The following is a 14,515-nucleotide window of genomic DNA, read 5'->3' as shown; positions in this document are numbered from 1 at the left end:
AAAAGAAAAAACAACCTCGTAACAAATATGCATAGTAAAAAAAAAAAAATGAGTGCATTGGCCATGTCCAAAAATGTGTATCCAGTTCTATATTGCAAGTCTAACACGCCACTGACAGGATGTAGTGTGCTTCATCTTTGGTCTTTTTGTAATCATAATTTGTTAAAGCCTTTCAGAGTTGTTTTTCTTTATAACATTGTTGTCGTATAAATTATTCTATTTCTACTCATTTTACCCTGCATTAGTTCATAGAGATTTTCCCAGTTTGCTCTGAAACTGTCCTTTTCATGATTTGTAATTTCTTATGGGAAAAAAAATTGACTTCTACACTCAATAAAACAGCAGCCACCACAAAAAATACCTGCATTATTTGTTTTTAATCTGTGACTTAGACTCTTAGTCTATATTCATTTCATCTTTTCTGATTTGTAGCTAGGGTCATATAGCAGCAGCCACAAACTAGCTGCATTTTGGGGAATGAAAAAGATCAAGTGCTAAAGGGAAAATTCAAAGTTGAGAAAAGGGCAGAGCCTTTTGATTGAAGCTCAGAGGGAAAGTACATGTAGTACTTGAAAGAAGTAGCTATTAAAGAAACATTGATCAGGGTAGGGGTAAGAGGAAAGAAGGTAAATCAAGAAGGTATTAGATACAAAATTGAAACCATTATATAGTAGTTTATTTATAGCTGCCATGAAATTTGTACTACAGTGGCAAAAGTGAATTCTAGAAGACCAAAAGAATATTCATAAGAAAAGCTATCATGGTTCATTTTCACCGTGGCTATTCAGAAATTTGCTAAATAATGTTTAAAATTTTAGTAACTTATAATTCCATTTTAAATAAAAAGTTGTATGAAAGGTATACTATACCTAAGCAGAAAAATCAGCATAGTGTAATAAGAAAATGCTTTAATCATCACATTTAATTTTCTTAATCTTTGTATATTTGCTTATTATACATCTAAAGGTATATCTAAGAAATGTCCTCTTATTAGCTCCATCTTTTTTGATGGCTGGCTAAGAACAGACTAGGCTAAGCCTAGTAAACTGTGAAACTGACAGTGTTCTTCCTGCCCCCATATCAGAATTAATTTTGTTTGTTTATTTCAGATACCTTTTCTAGAGATGACAAACTAATGCTTAATCCATTTGCTTTCCAAAGCTATTCAGGATTTTTTTAGTACATTATTTGGAGTGTTTTATTTATAATTGCAAAAATGCTTTTATAACTAAGTTCAGTTTATTATAGAGGAGTGTGTTCTCTTTAGGATACAAATAGAAAATAAGGTGAAATGTGACATAAAACCTTACTCTGTGATATACCTAAAGTTAACTTCTAAGTCCAGTTGTATTTCTTACATTAATACTTTTTCTTTTTTTGAGATTAAAGGTAAGATCAATTGCCCTGTATATCTCTTCAGTACCTTGTAAAAAAAATTTTGAGCAGGGTTTGGAAAAAAAAAGTGTGTTGATTTTTGAGTCAGAATACCTGAGTTTTAATTGTAACTTTGCTCCTGATTGGGCAAGTAGATGAAAAATGCCTTTTGTCTAGGCTATGCTATATAGTTGGATAGACAACTTAGAGTTTATCTGTATGTGTGTGTGTGTCTGTTAGAGACACAGCAAATGAATTTTTGAAGGAAATACTCTTATCTTTAATATTATCAACCCATTTGAGTATTTGTATACTAAGCTAGTATAGCAGTACAATGCCATAGAGAGCATTAACATATACTTCAGAGGATATCATGATAGCCTTCTGGGAAAAGATGGAGAGATATGCAAGTTGAACACTAGGTGAATTCACAAACGGATCCAAAGAGTGATAATGCAGTATTGTCAACCTGGAAAGAGGCCTTTGTAGAGTAGAAGTTATTCATATCAGGGACCTGTCATTCATCCTTTTAATCAATTTTTTTTATCATTGCTGATTGATATCATTGCTTCATTGGATAAAAACTTAACATGTTTCTCATTCTGGGAATAACAGGAAACCTAGAGGAATGACTAAAAATGTTGGATGACAAAATCATTATCAAAAAAAGACTTTAGTGGCTTAGAATAATGAGCCAAATCTAATAAAATAATATTTTATGTGGATAAATTGAAAATCCTGCACTTTGGTTAAAAGTAGTTGTCTGTTCAAGTACCGGATGGAGCACATATGACTGAAAAGCCATTCAGGGTGAAAAAGAATTGAAATTTTAATAAATTGAAATCTAAGAACAAATCAGTTGTGTGACATGGTAACCAAAAAAAGCTAAAGTAATTGTAGGCTGAAATAATAATGTAGTGAATAGAACATAGAATCTAGGTGGTTCAGTGGATAGAGTGCTGAACCTGGAGTCAGGAAGACCTGAGTTCTAGCTATATGACCCTGAACAAGTCATTTAACCTCTGTATTCCTTATCTGTAGAATGGGGGTGATAATATCACCTACCTACCAGGGTTGAAGTGAAGTTAAAATGAGATATTTGTAAAATGCTTTGCAAACCTTAAAATGCTGTATAAATGCTAATTATTATTAATACTAACAATGAGTCTATAGCCCTATTTTACTCTGTCCTATCTAGACCAAACCTGGAATATTGTATACAATTCTGGGTTCTATATTTTAGTAAAGACAAGGTGGAGGTTGTCTTTCTTGTCTTTGCTAAAGGACATTAAAACAGTTGACATTTATGTAGTACTTTAAAGTTTACAGAAATGGTTTTTGTACATGTAATCTTCAAAACATATCAGCATGATAGATTCTACAGGGATTCTCTCCAATTTAGAGATGTGGTAATATGTGTCCCAAGAGATTAAATAACTCGGCCATGGTCACACAGCCAGTGTCAGAGGCAGGATTAAAACGTTTGTCTTCCAACTCACTGGTATTCAATCCCATATGCCTCAGAGGATGCATGTTGAAGTGACTACAAAACCGTTCCACGTGAGAATCTGTAGAAAGAAGACTGTTGAGTCTGTAAAAGAAGGCTTTGCTGACATATTATTGTCTTCAAATATTTCAAAGGTTATCATATAGAAGAGAGGTGAAAGTTATTCTTATTAGTTCTAGGAGGCTGGAGTAGGACCAATGAGTGATCATTATAAAAAGACAGATTTTGGCCCAAAATGAAGAAAAACTTCCTAATGATTATAGCTATTCCAAAGTAGAATTGGCTCTCTTGGGAGATGATAACAAATTCCCCTATTCCAAACTTGTTCAAGTAGAGGCTGGATGATTAGGGTAATAATAGGAAAATGTAATTTAGAGCTTGAAAAGGACCTTAGTAATCAACTGGTCCAAACCCTCATTAACCAAGGTATCAAAGGTAATAAGTAGCATAGCTCCTAGGGGTATGAACAGAGGTCCTTAAATTTCCAATCCAGTAACCTTTCCATTATAGCATGATGCTTTTTCACACCACTGGTATGAAAAGAGTTTAATGTTGTTTTGTTTTGTTTTGTTTTTTAACTGATTCAGTGGATTATTCTCATTGCAAGCAGACATGAAGCTTTTAACTTTTGTTGTTTGGTTATAAGTTTAGAAGTGACCTTAAGTAGTCCAGCCCCTTTCTATGGCAGATGAAGACATTGAAGTCCAGAGAGAAGTGACTTGTTGAAAAGAATACAGTGAAACTACTTGTCCAGGATGTTGTAAAGGGATTCATGCTTCAGATTTGCTGACTGCTGAGACCTTTTCCAAATCAAATTATCTGTTTTCTAAAATCATGCAATTCTTTATTTGAGAGTCACTACTCTAGAGAGATGAATGAAGTTTCTAAGTATTTTATACCAAGAAGGCCACTGCTCTTATTTTCTACTTTACTTTCATATCCTGTAGCAGGTAAGACCAGGTTTTCGTAGTCTTTTTGGAGGTTTCTATGTTCTCTCAATAATGTTTTATGAGTTTAATATAGTTCTAATTTTATTTTGAAAGATTTCCACAAAGTGATCCCTGAATAAAATTAAATCAAGAGAAAATAAAAAAATAAAAGAAACCAGATAATCTTAAGCATTTCAGTTTCTGATTTTTAGGCCTCTAAATAAGTATTACTGTTTTCTTTTGTATTTGTATTTGCTTTCTTCTGTATTCTTTTTTTTCCCTTTTACTTACACGTACTTCAGCAGCCTGAAATAAATTCCCTTGGATGATCATGTCATTCCCCCTACTCAATATAATCCCAGTTGTTCCTCATCATTTCCAGGATCAAATAAAAAGTACTATGACATTCAAAGTCCTTCATAACGTTCCCTCACACACACCTTTCCAATCTCATCTCTCTCTCTCTCTCTCTTTCTCTCTCTCTTTCACAAACACACACACACACACACACACATACACACACATATCACCTCCCCCCCCACACCTATGTAACATTTCAGTGACATGGGACTCTTTATTGTTCCTTGCATAAGATGCCCCATCTCCTACCTTAGAGTTTGCACTGGCTAACCACAATCATGTCTAAAATGCTCTGCCTCTTGACTTCTGGTTTTTTTCAAATCCCATTTAAAATCCCTCCTTCTATAGGAAGCCTTTCCTAATTCCCCTTAGTTCTAATGCTGTCTCTCTGTTGGTTATTTCCTATTTATCTTATATATTGTTTGTTCATAGCTGTTTGCATGTTGTTTCCTCCATTAAACTTTGAGCTCCTTGAGTATAGGAACTGGGATTTGTTTGTTTGGGGTTTTTTTTGCTTGTTTGATTTTGTCATTCTTTGTCTCACTAGCGCTTACCACAGTGCCTGGCCCCAAGCAGATACTTTGACTGCCTGACCCAGCTTTTAGATGTAAGGCATAAAAAACGGTTGAGCTGAGGCTCTGAGGGATTAAACAGACTTATAAAACTTTAAAGGCATAGGGCCAAGATATCAGATAGATATTGATTGAGAGCTAGAAGGGACCTCAGCTATCTAGTTCATTTTTGCATATGAGGAAACTGAGACCTAGAGAAATTAAGTAGTTAATCCAAGATCATACAGGTACTAAGTAGTAGAGCCAGGATCTAAATATACATCTTCTGACCTCAAATCTAGCAGATTTTCCTCTGTACCATGCTGACTACCAATACAGGGCTAAAGTGGATTTGGGAAGAAGTATTGTGGAAATAGATGCCCCCCCCCCATTGAAAGGAGGCCAGACCTACTCTCCCCTAGGGAGACAACACTGGATTTGGATTCAGGAGCTAGGTTTAAATTAATTTTGCTACTTATAACCTTTGTGACTTTACACATATCCCTTTATCCCCTGTTACCTTGGACTGGTTAGTAAACATCTCTGGGCCTTAATTTCTTCATCTGTAAAATGTAGTGGTTGAACTAGATAAGCTAGTCCCTACTTCTAGATTTAAATCTGTGTACCTTTGGACTTTCTTAAAGTGCTGTTCAACAATAAATAAGCTCCTTCAGTAAGTAATAAGCTACTTGTCAGTATTAAATCAGAGATGGAATGCTTGTATGTCTTGTTAAAAGATTTCCTGCTTTGGGTTAAAGGTTGGACTGGATTCTTCTTATGGTTACTTACAGTCTTAATGTTCTGTAACTCTTTAATTTCTGTTTCATGGCTTTGTTAGAATAGTTATTTATTTGAATATTTATGGCATTTGAATTTTAATTTAATTCATTTGGTAATGTGTCAAGTGTCTTAGCCATAGGTTTGTTGTTTTTTTGTTTCTTTTTGTTTTTATTGTTGTCATGGTGGAGACTGTAAACTTTATATGTCAGGATTATCTGCTTTAAACATTTAGGGATGAGAATAAAACTTCCATGCCATCTTTACCCTTTATTTGCCCTTTTTCACTTATTTATTTTTACAAATATTAATAACATAAAAATTTTAAGAGACAATTAGATACCTTATATAAAGTGTTGCAGAAGTGCTTTCTGTTTTTATTTTCTTAGTATCTAAATATCTTAGAATTGCAGTTTTTCCCATAATATTCTTGAAATGGTGATTTACAATTTATAATCTATTTACAAAGTTCTACAAACCATTTGTGTACTGAAAGTAAGCACTTTCTCACTCAGTACTAATTTAACAATCCTACTGATGAGTGTGGAGGAGCTGTTTGTAAGAGAAAAAAAAATTGGTGGAGGGGGATTATTGCAATTGAGATTGAAATCGACTTTTTCTTTGCTAACTCCTCTATCTCTTGTTTATTCCCCTTCGCACTGACAGGATTAACATAACTGATCCCACACTAAACAAATCTTCCCCTAAAACCTACTTTTTCCTAAGTCTTTTTGGCCCTTGAGACCATGTAGATGCACAAAGGCCTAGTTTGGGAAGTAATGAATTTAATAGATTTTGGAGGGAGCGTAACATGGGATTGAGCTAGGAAAAGACCTTTAGAAGCCAGCTAGTCCAACCCCCTTCATTTTACAGATAAGAAAAACTAAGACCCAGAGAGTGTCCAAACTGACATAAGTAAGAGCAAGCATCAAAACCAGGTTGCATATATCTTTCTCTTTCTATGTTCTATTTACATTCCCACTATTTCCTGGGCACTTCTATGTAACATATAGTCATTCCCTTTTAATACAATAAAATCTTGTTAATTTGGAATTTGGAATCTGGTAATTCAGGTTAGACTCAACTGCATTTGATGAGTAAAACCTTTCATGGTACAAATTATTAATATGATTATTTTAGAGACTATTTAAAATACTTATTGAGAACTATTTTCAAGAATTCCAAAATTAGCCATGAATTTATATATATAGGGACTTGAACCTGTGATTTCATTGGTGTAAGATGAAGAAACTTTCTGCCAATCAACACTTTTTCTGTGCCTGTTGGGAGTTGACTAGGCATTGAAAGGGTTGTGACTTGCCCAGGGTTACATAGCCAGTCTGTGTCAGAGGCAGGACTCCAACCCAGGTCTTCTGGACTGTTTTCTATCCACTCCATTCCTCCAACTCACATTTATTTATATAAAAATACTAATACCTTAGGGTAGCCAGGTGGCACAGTGGATAGAGTGCTGGGCCTGGAGTCAGGAAGACTCCTGAGTTGAAATCTGGCTTCAGACACTTACTTAGCTCTGTTTGCCTCAGTTTCCTCATCAGTAAAATGAGAAGGAAATGGTAAACCACTCAGTATCTGCCAAGAAAACCCTAAATGAGGTCATGAAGAGTCAGGCACAATTGAAAGGACTGCCCAGAAACAAACTAATACCTTACATTTATTCTCTGCCTTATAGTTTGCCTAGCTCTTTTGATAACATATTGTCTTATTTGATTTTTATAACTGTTTGGGAGAGTAGGTAGGGCAGGTTAATATATTCTACCCTTACAAATGAAGCTAGAGAGGTACAAATAAATGAAATAATTAACATAGTAGTATGCTAATCTAAGCCTCTGAACTCCCAGTCAGAGCTCTTTGTACTTAGCTAATTGAAGAAAAGAAGTACTTGATTGGCCTTCTTTGAACTACTTGAAATTAGTAGAACCTTTTTTTTTTTAATTCTCTAATTTAGAATTATTTTTACTACTTTAAACTGGCTTCTCTTCTACTAGGTCTATATAGTGACATTTTACTATATTAGAAAATGGCCAAAAAATATGCACTTCATTCTTATGGCTTCCTAAATGGCAGGGAGGATGGTAGGACTAATGCCTGATTGGTTCCTTGGGACTTGAAAAATATGGAAGACTTTATTTCCCAAACTAACTAAATTTTCCAGCAAATTACCTAGTGGTCTTAATCTCACCCAAAGTCTAGTCACTAAGGTGTGACGTGAAGACCCAGAACATAGTAATTATTCTCAAATTGCTCAAGAATGTTTCATTTGAAAGGGGGAGAAAAGAATATTTGAATCTTATCCAATATTTAAGTAAAAATCAGTTTTTCTTCTAAAATTCCCTCATTTTATCAGTGTGAGAATTCTCTCACTGTGTTATACAGATTCACAAATTCACTGACTTAGAGCATGGTTATCTGTCATCAAGACTAAAATATTTAGGTGGCAGGCCTCTTAGAATTTAAGTTGCTTATTAGACAGCAGACACAGAATCCAGTACTCAAACTTTCCAGGTTATGGGAACCACCATATCTTGTACTTAGTTGGCATAGCCCTTGAAAACCCAGGCTCACCTTCCTACTGTGATAACTTCACCGCCCCCTCCCCCCCCAAAAAAACTAAAACCAAAACCCAGCATTAAATAAAGCAAAATTGCAAAGACATAAGACCTTTTTTTCCAGAGCTATTTTGTATTTTGTCTAAAAATATACATATAATCACACGTTACCGAATTAAAAAATTAAATTGCAATATAACACAAATTAAAATATACATTTGCCACACATTGTCAAATAAGTCATAACAACTTAACTGATTAAGAGTATTTCTTTTTATGTTCCTTAGTTCTGGATTTTTTTTTCCTTTGAGACTTATCCTATTTTGTATATAACACATACATTATAATTTCTTGTTATCAAGTACAGAACTAAAGATAATACTAAGAATAAAAACTGATGGCTCCACAACAACTTAGGCAGCTATTGTTGCAGTGTTAGGTGACACAGTAGGTAGAGCATAGAGCTTGGAATCAGAAAGATCCGAATTCAGATCTTGCCATAAACATTTACTAGCTGCATAACCCTTGGGTATGTCTCTTCACCTCTTTTTTGCCTCGTTTTTCTTCATCGGTAAAATAGAGATAATACTAGCACCTACCTACCAGGGTTGTTGTGAGGATCAAATGAAATACTGATTGTAAAACACTTAGAATGGTGCCTAGAACAATAATAAGTGTTATGTTAATGTTAGATGTTATATGAGTACCATTGAAAAGGTAGTGGAATAATATGTTCCTTGATATTATTCAATTTTGTCAAGACTAAGGGTCACTTAGTTAGATTTGTTAGTTAGCATTAGCTTTTCCTTCATACTTTTTGGGAGTACAACAAACCAAATCCATTTTCAAGTTGGCATAAACCCTTGTGTTATATATAAACACCAGTTAAGTCCAGACCTGTCTTAATTTCTGCATTTTAAAAAAGGACATAAGGAAATTGAAAAAGAGAAAACAAAAAAAATTTTAAGAATTAAAAATACGATAAAAATTAAAGAATTTTCCTTATTCAACTGAAGGCTGACTTAACAATCTTCAAAAAATAAGTTATCTTCCTGTTCATTATTTTTAGAAAACCCAGGACGTGAAAACATAGACATAAATGACATACATTGAGTTCGGTTAAGAACTTGTGGATTTTTAATAATGAAAACCATAGAATAGATCTTTTGACTTATATGTATATATGCCTACTTATAAATAAGGAGCAGAATTAAATGACCTCAAAGTCCTTTCCAGCTTCTCTCATGTTGGAGTAGTATAGATATGGTGTCTAAATATGACTCCTTTGCGCTAAGAATTATTAATACTTTTAAATCTTAGTTGTATATATAATTAATCATAACTTAAAATGTAATTATCATATGTCTAATAGAAACTTGAGTCTTACTAATAGATGTCTCTCTATACTATAAGAAATACGTTTCAAAAATAACGTCCCAATTATTTTGTCAGATTAAGCATTTCTTCAATGTATGTTCCATCTCCTGGAGCTTGGGACTTTTGGGGGGTAAGAGGACATACTGGAGGGTTTTTAATGTTTTATTGATTTTGTGTGTGTGTGTGTGTGTGTGTGTGTGTGTATCCGTGTATCCTAATCATTTCCAGATACATCCCTTCGCAAACCACCATTGAATTTTCCCTTGTAGCAACGAAAAAACAATCAATAGAGTTACTTTGTCTAATACTGTGTGAAACATTCTTTCCTCCTCAGAGGAGGGAAGAGTAGGTTAAGCTATTCTGGGATCAAGATCAGTCATTACAATTACTCAGAGCTAGGCTTCCTTTTAATTTTCATTTTATATTATGGTCATCTGTATATTACACACAAGATTTTGCTTTAATGTAACTTGACTTACATTCTGTAAATTTTTTTCTGAAATGATTGTTTTTCATAAAGTAATGTAAATGTTATCAATTCCCAGATACCCACAAACTATAGGTATGCTGATTGTACAAAAACAGAATGTCCTATGAAAATAAGGGGAATATCTTCAATGCCTGTTTTTGCTTTGTTCATTTACAGTTGCTTTCCCATCTTAGTTTTAGCATTTTATATTCACCTTAAAAAACACTAAACACTGTCTCGATTTTTTTTTTCCATTCTACTTCATTTCATTTAGGTATAGTTCTACCCTGCTTAAAAAATAAAAACATGTCCAAAATTGACCAGGAACTACCTGAGCTAAAACTTCAGCATTTCATTCTCAGACATTCTAAGAAGGAATATCAGATATGGGTGCATGTTTTATTAAGTGATTTTACAGTTGCAAAGGGATCTCAAATTGAGTTAGCATGAGACTATGGACACTTTGAAAATGCCACTTTTAGTTGGGAACACAAACTGTCATGGATTCATGCATTATCTTTAATGAAAAAAACATTCTTTGGCAAATTTGCAGACATAGGTATTTTTAAATCCTGGTTAATACAACTAAGGGAATTCTTTATATAATTCCTCTTTAAGAAAATTATATTCCCAAATCTTTAAGAACACATTCTTAATGTAATGCAGTAGTTGCATTGTGCCTTTTTTTTTCCTAATTCAAAAAAAAAAAGAAATTGGCTCTTTTGCAGCTTAAAATGCCAGGTGAGTGAGTAGTTTTTTTCTTGGGAAAAGATTTTCCTTTTTGATCTGTAAAGAGATTTATAGCCACCTTAAGTTCTAATTGTTTTCATTGAGATTAAATTCCCTTCCTAAGTATAATAAAACCTTGATTAACTGGAGCACTTAATGGGTGCATTTTGGCAGAATTTTCCAGTTGACTCAGCATTGATCAGAAAACTCTTGTTGAAAATCTTTCCAAAACTTATTAGTCGACTTTTCCTGCTTCAGCTATGTAGCTAACATAATTGTAGCTAACATAATTGAATCCTACTTAGATGCGTCAGGATCTTGCAGTGTTTCAGTGCTATATTTTTGAACATTAATGCCCATTGTTACAATAAGAGAGGTTGGGGAAAATGCTGGACTGGGAGTCAGAAGATCTAGGTGAGAGATAGTTTTTGTCACTTCTCAGGTCCTCACTTTCCTCACCTGTAAAATGACAGGATTGTACTATATTATCCTTAACATTTCTTCTAGTATTAAAGTTCTCTGATTGTATAATTTTATTGTAAGCATAAAAGATTAAAATGAACATGTCTTGTCTCCGGAACATCCCTCAGAAGTTTTAATGAATAGATAAATCCATTTTTCAGTGTTTCTTTAATTTACCTAGTTTTCCTGAAAATCAATGCATATTTTCCCCCTCCCCTCATTCTAGTTAATTGAGGTTTTTATTAGATGAATATATAGCCTCCTAAATGAAATGTTAGTATATGGTAACTGTATGAGACATAGAACATCCAAATAGAATTAATATTGTGTTATATGTCCATTTGTGTACCATATATAAGAGTGTATGCATTTCTTTCGTAGCCACGCCATGAATACTTTAATGTCCCTGTGTACTAAATGACATCACTCATCGAGTATGCAGAATTTCACAGAGGAAATAGAACTGATTTACTTATGACAGAACAGCTGGTGAAACAAATCATCTTGAAGATAGAAAGCATAACCATTTTACTGTTGTACTTTGTTTTCCCTATTTACACCCCCACATTTACATTGTTTTTTCCCCATGTCATCTTGATGTAGTTTGTTTCTGTCGTTATCTGGTTTAATCTTTTTTCATGAAATATATGACGTGTGTATGTTTTTAGTAAAGTTTTCATCTTAAGCACATGCTGGTTATTAACCAACCATCTGTGATTAATTTGATAGTTAAAATGTTTCCAATATAGCCAAAATGAGTAGCATAGTGGCATATGGCCCACTAAAGCTAAACCCAAACCAGCAGTACTGGTATGTAGAATAGTATTTTTTTTTTTTTTTCAAAATGATAATCTCAGATTGCATAATGAATGTATCCTATAACTCTACATATTTAAGTATATGTAGAAATAACAAAGGAAAAATATAAATTGAAACTCCAAGGCATGTTATAGTACAGTGGTTAACACAAAAAATGATTTATCTTTCATTAAACTGGTATGCAGAAGGGTAGAATTCTGCATTTGCTGAATGATTTAATTATTGTCTTTTTGCACTGGATACTAGCTAGTATTAAACAATAATGGTTCTTTCAAAACTTTTACTACTGCTTATATTTATAGGGACAGCACCTTTAGATGAAAAGTCTAAATGTACATTTTGATAGTTCTGATTTTATATATTTGAAATACATTAAAACTTTCATGCTCACTGGTCAATATTATATAGGCTTTTAATTCAATATATATTATATTTCAGAAGGAAAAATTCCATATAGTTTCATGGAAACTATGAAGAGTAAATCAGTAGGCCATTAAGAAGCATAATCACCTTCAAAATGATTATTTAATCAAACTAATCATTGTGACAGAGCCTATCAAAGTAGGTTAGGCAGGTCATTAGGAATTAAGTTATTTGTGTTTTTAATCATAAAATAATATTTGTACTATCACAAAAGGGTTAATCAGATTGGGAAAATATTGTATTTTAGGACCTAGTTAATAGTATTTTTTAAGAATTATTTTTTAAGGTAATACAGTATTTAATGTAATGTTAACATGCACATTATTATGCCTGTTGGCTAAAAATGGCTGTGTGCTGAGCTGAACCAAAATGTTGCTTTTTGTTCTTTGTATATAGCTGCTTGCTTTAAAGGACTACATTCTGAAATAGTTTTCTTGGCATGTCTAAAATAAAAATATTGCATGCACCCTGTCTCATGTGAATGGCTTTCCTTCTCCACCTTATCCCATCTACCCAGGAGAATGTTTTAGGTTTCAGTGTGTCCAGGTAATGTTTTATATGTACCTATATGTGTGTATATGTGTATGTTTGTATATAAATTTTGAAAAGTGTATTCTACATCAGTGAGGTCAAACTCAAAGAGAAATGGATCCTTGCAGGCTGAATAATAACATAGAAAACCACAAAATAACATTATGTCATATTTACTTTTATTTTGTTAAACATTTCTCAGTTACATTTTAACCAGCTTTGGGCAATACTCAAGAGATTGATACCTCTGTTGTACATTAACTACTGTAATCCAAATGAAGAAATGCACATTTTGTATTTGTTCAAGTGTTGGGAAAATGTTTTAAAAAATCTGTTGGTTTTCAGCAAATAATCTAAGATAGCAAAGTGAAACATAGAAAGGATCTTACTAGCTCCAAGGAATAGGTCTATAATAGTAGTTTTTAACTGAGTAGGTGTATCCAGCATAGTGCTAAAATTGGTTGGGTTTCATGCATAGTGTAGACTATGACTTAATGGGCTGGAGTGATGAGCAGGAAAAAAAAGTGTGTATATGTGAGTGTGTATGTATGTACACATTTATCCCCCCTAGTCATTATGATAGAGTAAGTTCTTAGAATTTTTAAATGAATTTGTTCAGTTATTCTCTGACCCATTTTAACATTTTATAGCCATCCCCTAAATTTTGTTATTTTCACAAGTGACAATGAACAAACTTTACTAAATACTCCCTTTCACAAATAACAAAATATACCTGCTTCTACACACATCAATGCACATAAACATAATAAAATATCAAAAAGCATATATACTTATTCTTAAAGGTTGGTTTATGTGGCAAAGTACCTGTATTCAGACTGAACATAAAACTTTATAATGTGTCGTCTAAAGATGTTATTTTTTAAAGATTTACTGTTTAATATTTTTTTTTTCCTTGCTTTGTGCTGTACCATGTTTTAGGATGCTAAAGTAAGTTTACTTGGTCATAAGTGCATATAAAATTTATGAGTGCTTGCTTCCATAAAGATGCAGTATTCCCTTTTGATAAAACTGTTGCTAGTAAATCAAAACCTATTGTATAAATAGTTTAAAAATTTGTCACCAACTTTGACAATTTCAAAAGATACTTGCTTTGTCCTAGTCCTAACTGTGGGATTTATGAAATTAATTTGTATATATTTTTGCTGTTCTGATATCTTGTTGCTATACATTGCCTCTACCAATGTTGTTTGCTTCTGGATAGCTCTGACAGTGGTTATTGAAGATGTTAAATGTTGACGTTTTAAAATAACATAAGATACCAACTCCAAAAGACATGAAAAAGATTTCCATTGTTACAATCAGAGCAAATAATGATCTGAATTACATGAAAACACCAAGGGAAGTTGGGATACTAGTTCTGCTGGTTCAGGTGGAGAAATTTGACTGAATTTACTTTTCAGTGGTCTTGTTTTTAACTGTTTTAGTTAAACTCTCTGTGTTTCATGATCTCATCCTATATAAAATGTTTTGAGCCATAAAGGTTGAAAGCTACTGTAAGTACATATGACCCATTGCTTCAGTAATATTTTTAAAAATGCCTTTTTCTTCTTGCTACTCACAGTTGGCATTTAAAATTTTTTGGCTTTCAAATAAGCATTTTCCCATGCAAATTCTTCGCA

General features: G+C 33.1%; 1 protein-coding gene across 4 annotated transcripts in view; it reads left to right on the top strand.

Moving 5' to 3' along the window:
- Nucleotides 1-14,515, top strand: part of AP1S2 (adaptor related protein complex 1 subunit sigma 2) — a 36,174-nt gene that overhangs the window by 19,974 nt on the left and 1,685 nt on the right. The window contains exon 5 of one of the 4 annotated variants that reach the window (XM_027835309.1): nt 11,484-12,815. The exons of the other annotated variants lie outside the window; for them this stretch is intronic. Within the exon in view, the coding sequence (XP_027691110.1) occupies nt 11,484-11,519 (36 nt within the window). The 3' untranslated portion in view covers nt 11,520-12,815. Of the gene's footprint in view, nt 1-11,483; nt 12,816-14,515 lie in introns of those variants that run through there. 4 annotated transcript variants of the gene reach the window in all.

Source organism: Vombatus ursinus, unplaced genomic scaffold (genome assembly GCF_900497805.2).
Source record: "Vombatus ursinus unplaced genomic scaffold, bare-nosed wombat genome assembly UNPS02014814.1, whole genome shotgun sequence".
Classification (NCBI taxonomy): Eukaryota; Metazoa; Chordata; class Mammalia; order Diprotodontia; family Vombatidae; genus Vombatus; species Vombatus ursinus.
This window is presented reverse-complemented; position numbering and strand designations above follow the sequence as displayed.